Source organism: Megalops cyprinoides, chromosome 22 (assembly GCF_013368585.1).
Source record: "Megalops cyprinoides isolate fMegCyp1 chromosome 22, fMegCyp1.pri, whole genome shotgun sequence".
Taxonomy (NCBI): domain Eukaryota; kingdom Metazoa; phylum Chordata; class Actinopteri; order Elopiformes; family Megalopidae; genus Megalops; species Megalops cyprinoides.
Window position 1 is genome coordinate 1,316,762 of NC_050604.1, and position 6,536 is coordinate 1,323,297.

At 41.0% G+C, this 6,536-nt stretch overlaps 1 protein-coding gene across 1 annotated transcript in view; it reads right to left on the reverse strand.

The window, feature by feature from the left end:
- Positions 1–3,340, reverse strand: part of si:dkey-21a6.5 (laminin subunit alpha-5) — a 37,851-nt gene extending 34,511 nt beyond the window's left edge. Inside the window, exon 1 of the mRNA XM_036517237.1 lies at positions 2,872–3,340. Coding sequence (XP_036373130.1) covers positions 2,872–3,037 — 166 coding nt within the window. The 5' untranslated portion in view covers positions 3,038–3,340. The remainder of the gene's footprint in view (positions 1–2,871) is intronic.
- Positions 3,341–6,536: the final 3,196 nt, after the last annotated feature.

Genomic DNA, 6,536 nt, shown 5'->3' on the forward strand with positions numbered 1-6,536 from the left:
ACGCTGCCCGATCTGTTCCACGCATGTACGATTTTGTTTACGTCGCTTTAATTCTCAGCGGGAGCTGGTATCGGTTGGTATTGTTGGTCAAATTAGATGTATGTGTATGCTGTACAACAAATATGTCTGATAAAGGCACATAACCTAAACGGTAGTGTGTGATGTGACATGGACAAACGAAAAACGATCCTTTCAGCAGCCTTGTGTCGTCATATTCCTTTTATTTCTGCATTGATCACAACGTAATTTTAGTAAAACATCTTTTTCACAATCAATGTTAATAAAACAAACAAGAGCAGTTTCAGATCGTCAATAACAAGCATTAAATATCTTTAAACAGACTCGATATGAACTGACAGTTGTTTCCGGTTACGTAAACTCGCTGGCGGCCGTCAAGTGTTTCAACAGCGTAAAATGTTCACACATGCGTGGTACAAATCGGGCAGGAATACTTTGTGATTCCGAGTGCTCAAGCTCGCGCAAGTGCAGAACGGATCGGGCAGCAGGTGGATCGGGCAATGACAGGCATACCTGCGTGAAGTTGGCACCCCAAGTATTTAAAAAGTTCGAAATGGTATTACTGTTACATGTACTGTACTGTATTACATTTTTACTGTTTGTGCCGTAAAAATTTTCGTTTGTGCTGCTATGGATTTGTAGATATAAACATTGTATTTTTGGGCGATGACGTCACCCAGCACCCCAACCTTCTTCGAATTGCTCCAAAATGGTCTCGTTCGTTTGTGCCGGTTTGTGCCGTAAAAAAATCGTTTGTGCTGCTATGGATTTGTAGATATAAACATTGTATTTTTGGGCGATGACGTCACCCCAACCTTCTCCGAATTGCTCCTAAATGGTCACGTTAGTTTCTGCCATAATAATTTTCGTTCGTGCGGTCATGCTTTGGATAAACACTGTACTTCATAGCAAAAAATTCTGTGACAACTTCCAGAACGCTGCTTTCTCCATAACGAAGAAAGTGGCTTCTACTGTGCAACGTTTTGCTGGTTGGTTCCTGATAGGCCTACACAGAGCGCTTCAATGCCAAGAGCAATAACATTACATGGGATCCCAGTAAACTTACGTTGCAGCGCTATTTGGAAATATCCAACACTTAAAAATGACAAGCACTTGTAGCTATTTTTTTAAGCCAGCTAATTACTTACAAGGCCTGAGTTGCATTTGCTAATTAGCTGGTTAACGTTAGTTACATAGTACCCGTTAGGAATTTTTCATTGCATTTCCTGAAATTCTACACAATATACTATGACTGTATAGTACTTTCTTGAACACAATAAAAGGTGAGAAATTGTCAGTACAATTTTTACACAGCATTTTAACCAGATGGAGAAGCAACAGCACAATAAATGAGGTTTTACTGTATACAGCAGCTTTAAATCAACACATATTTCTTTGTCTACCTCAACATGGCCCCATGTCTGTCTTCTTTCCCCTCCCATATTACATGCACCCACAAGTTCACGTGTATGACCCAAAAACATGTCTTCGCCTCTCACCGATAGACACAAACTGTCTACATACTGCCTTGAGATCCAGTTTGTCCATCATGTTCCTATGTACATGGCAGACTGCAGCATGGTTTAGATGCTCTTGATTGTAAAGTTAACTACAGTAACCCTAGGCTGTAGCCACACAGATGGGGTTTGAAACTGCAGAAGACAGAATAGCAAACTAGCAATCCTGGAAGACTTACTAATGCTCCTCTTGTTTGGTCAACAGGTATAATGCCAACACGAGAAGAACAAGAACAGTTAATGTTACCTAAGTCAAAAGTAATAGCACAAAATCACCCTACAGCACACCCTGTCACAACAATATTTAGTTTGCTAGCTAACTACGTTATGTGTTAACGTTAGCTAAGTATACTAGCTACTAGTATAACGTTAATATGCCTAATTGTTTTTGTTTGTACAGTGCTAACGTTAGCAAGACTATTACAATTCCTGGTCTGTATGCCCAAGACAGCTGACTGTGTCTTTCATATCACTGAACAATCAACGTTACGTTTTTAATTTGATACCGGTACCATAACGTTATGATCACAGAGGGCAAAGCACCTGTGACAGACAGCCCGGAACGTTCTCTAGCGAGCTCTCTGCTCTGACTAAGCGCAGAGCGTACTGCGCTGTTGTCATCCAAAATGCACTCCAGCAATCACATCGCTGCATGTGAAGGAGGCGGGAACAGAGCGAACAAACGCCAATAGAAACTCTTTCTCATCCAGGGGAAACATGAGGGAGTTAACCCTTTGTAGAGCCGATGGAAGTTATATTTGATTTAAATGCATATGCAAGTAATATCAAAATAGTGGTGAGGACAAATTTAGGTAATCAGAAAAGTGGTAAGGAAATATCCCCACCGTCCCTACCATAAATTACGCCCATGGGTGTAGCCCCCCCCCAACTCCTTCCAGAGCCGCCAGCACCCACAACGTACGTTTATTGTGGAAAGATGCTTTTGTTTCCACAACCGGGAAGAGTTCAGACTCAGAGGACTGCGTTTTGAACGGGAAGAGTTCAGAGGACTGCATTCTTCCGTGGTTTGAAATATTAACACCCTGACCCTCAGGTTAGCAAGCCGTCCCGCAGCCTATATCACGGGATCCCTAAGCTGGCTAGCTAGCCAGCCAACTTCAGAGGCTGTACTTTTTGCTTTCTTGTTTTCATAGCTGACTACCTCTGCTGATGAAATTACTTTTCCTCTTCAAGTTTCACCAAACTCCACCACCAAAAGTAGCCAGTAGGTGATACTTCAAAATTCAAACTCAACCTTTATATTAAAAACCACCAGAGAAAAAGAATGCATTTAGTCCGCAGTAACATAAATATGCACTTTAAATAAGATACTCACCTAAAACGCAAGCGGTGACTAGCACGGAGAACGTCCCAAAATTGCTTTCCATATTCCGGCGGTTGTTTTCAATCACAGCAACAAAGTAAAGTCTTCGCCTAAGACCATTTCTCCGCGTTGGTGTCACAGCAGAAGCCAAAGGGAAACTAGCAATAGCGCTTGTCATATGACAAATAATATGTCATGTGATTGTGCTTAACCACACTTGTAAGCAGCAAGAGGGGTTTGCCCAGAGGCCAATCTCACTCAACAAGGCTATCACGTTAATCCTGTTGAGGTTTCCTTTTGATAGGCCGTTTATTTATTAATAGATTACTAGTATACTAAAATGCAGTTTTCAGCAGTGTATGGTTAGTGTCGTTATGACAACAACCCTAAGCCCTAAATCTGACCCAAATTTGCCTTCCTTGCCGTATCCAAGCCACGCAGCCAAAACCACAAATGGTGACGACTACTTGTCCACTACTACTACGCCTGCTACCCTACCTTTTCCTTCTCCTTCCTCTTCTACTTCTTCAGTGAATGTAATTAGTTGAGTGCTCACAAAGGGTGCATAACGCCACCTACTGGGCTGATGTGTGCATCAGAAAGTACACATTAAAGCACTCGGTGGAGGTGGAACAGTTCTTCCCCCACCGCTGTTGGGAGTGGGGTTTTATTCAGCCTATCTTCTTGTTCACAAGTGCAATGGAGATTTTTGTCCCATATTATTTAGCAAACATTCCTTTTGCCTTTTTGTCATTCATGCTCTGCGCATTGATCTGGAAAGGAGTCTGGTTCTTGGCAGTGGACTTTCCAAAACAGTATTTCCACAGTATTAATATAGCAGTGTTTCTATGTACACTGGATCTTTGGATAATTCTCTTGCGCCTGAGTTCTTAAAGGCCACCATGTCTACAAACACCTGAAGAGGTGACCGGACAAGATGGGTTTTTTTTTTTTTTTTTTGGAAGGGGAGATATCTCCAGGGTTGCTGAAACCCCATGTGAACCTGCTAAAGCTGGAAGTGAAGCCCATGGAGCCTTGACTGACTGTTGCCTCCTGCTGCACACATATGTGAGCCCTTCCTGGCATGGAGCAGCATGACACAATATCCATGCAGATCTTGACCATTTATTTACATTTTTTCACTTAAGTTACATTAATATCCCATTTTACAACATCCATGGCTAGATTGTCTTGTTTCCACTCTAAGGCCTTATGGCCAACCATTGGTGAGCTAGGGCTGAAAGTGGCTAGTTCCTACTACAGCTGGCTACCATGCTATATGAGCAAGATGCTGTTAAACTCTATTTGGCAGAAGTAGGTATGTTTATGGAACTGACAAAGCAGTACCTGTCACATGGAAAGCTTTGTGTTTAAGTGTTATGCATTTCCAAATACCGCCATAAGATTCTAAACTTATGAGAATCATTCACTTAGCAATGATATGCCTGTGTTGAGAATATTAACATTCCATGGGCTACAGGGCAATGGGGGGACATTTGTTTAACATGCAGTAAATTAAACACTAAATCTTTAATTTAAATTTATACAATCTGCAGCACACAAAGGTAGTCATTTCATAGCATCTGTTTACATTAATGTAGCTTCAAAGTTGAAGGAGGAAATGTGGGTAGGAAACTGTACCCACAAGTTTTCCTAACAAATAATCTTCTTGGCTGTTACGACCATGGTCGTTTGTGTTTGTGTTTGTGTATTCATTCGTTTTCCCGATGTATGTGTTTTTGCTCCGGCTGCGTGCGTTGCGTCGTTTTACGCTTTCCCAAGGTCCGTCTCATCCCTCCCCCGAGGTGTGTCCTTCGTTGGGTGTCTCCTCCCCTCGCCCGTGATTGGAGCCTTCCATCATTTCCTGGCCGGCCCGCTCCCTTCAAAGAGGCTCAGTCCGCGCAAGAGAAGAGACCACTTGTCGTTCCGCGACGTTCGCTGTCCGATTCGTTTATGTATTTGTGATTGCTAGTTGTACATCGTCGTGCGTATGCTTAGGTCCTCGTCCATGTGTATTTGTGAGTATTGCTTTTGGTTTTCGTGACACTATGAATGGGTGTGGGAAGTAGGGAGTCGATGCCATTTTCTTTTCGATCTCCCTTTTCACATTGGTTTCGTTAGGAAGGGAGGACGGGAAGTTTTACTGTATCTTTTTGTTTTGAGATTTATTTTTTGTTAGGTCAGTTAGTTTCCCTCTCTTGTTAGTTTAGAGTGTGTTTTGTTTATTTTGGCTTTGTCGACTCCTGAGTTTGTGTTCCCTGTCACCCACTTTATTTATGTTTTTTTTCTTTAATGTTTATGTAATAAATTTTGTTACACTTTCCCGATGTTCGCGACTTTGGTCTCCCCTTTTATCCGTTATGGTCTGACCCTAGACCGGGCCGTAACATTGGCATAAATTACATGTAGACTAACAAAGCTGTCTCCTTCTGCTTAGCATAAATATCATGTGCTACTTTTGGCCAGTTTATTCTGTGCCAACTGAATCATGGATTTCAAACTATAAGTAAGACTATGCTTACTGGCTGATGAAATATATTAGGCTCTTCTGCTGCTCTAACAATTTGCAGTATTGCTGGCTTGTGACCATACATCATGTTGATATCAACACACTATGGAAAAATGGACACATCTGATTTTTCATAAAGGCTACTTTCTAACGTTAGCAAATCCAGTTTAAATGTAAAAAAGCACAGCCTGGTTTCTTCAGAAGCAGAGCTTTGCTGCAGACCGTGGCCTCTGATCAAGCCCCTCTCAGGTCAGACACAAGCCCAGGCATTGCCTGGTGCTTTAAAAAGCTGAACCAGGTGAAGGTCTGTTAAAGGTATTGCAAGCCTAGGTCAACATCAGACAAGAAGTACCAGACTTAATTTTTAATTAATTTTTGAAAATCTAAATTCAATTTTTCAAGTTGAAATCATTTTAATTGGCACTTCCGTTCATTATACACTTTCACTTTCTTAATAAATACAATAGTATACTTTTATGAATAGATTTAAAATCAATAAGAGTATGTGTGCTCTGCCCCCAAATGCATTTCCCTAGTGCATGCTGATTTTGCTATGCCTTATTCTGGTAAAGAGGGGAAAATATCATCTATGCTAGTATTGTTCTAAACAAATGTAATGGTAATGTACAATATATAATGCAGCTGCCTGCATCACAGGAGTCCATATATGCAACCAGTTTTTCCCCTCTTACTCCTTTCAAAACCTTGAGGGGGCGACTTGAGATGTTGGAACTGAGCAATTTTTCCATTACAGTTCAAATCTTTAATATGTTATATAGTTGTTTTAATAACCATTGGTGTGACAACAATGTGTACCATTTCATTTTAGATTTCATTTGCCATTCTTCAGTGAGTGATCGGTAAAAATAAAAATAAATGCATGGCGGACTTGGCTTTCAGCCAGCCCATAGGTGTTTATTGCTTCAGGCAATTTTTTCACATACTGAGGCGTACACTTAATCAAAGCTGTGGTATAAATGCTGAGTAAAAACACACACAACCCTGAGACAAGATTACAAGTACAGGAAAATTACACTGTACAGGCAGAAAACATGAAAAAATACATTCTTTTACATTATCCCAATACACTGTACAAAGCAATTTAAAAGTATTTACAAGCAAAATTTAGTCATGAGATACAGGAGTGGGGTTTCATCCAAGCTAACAC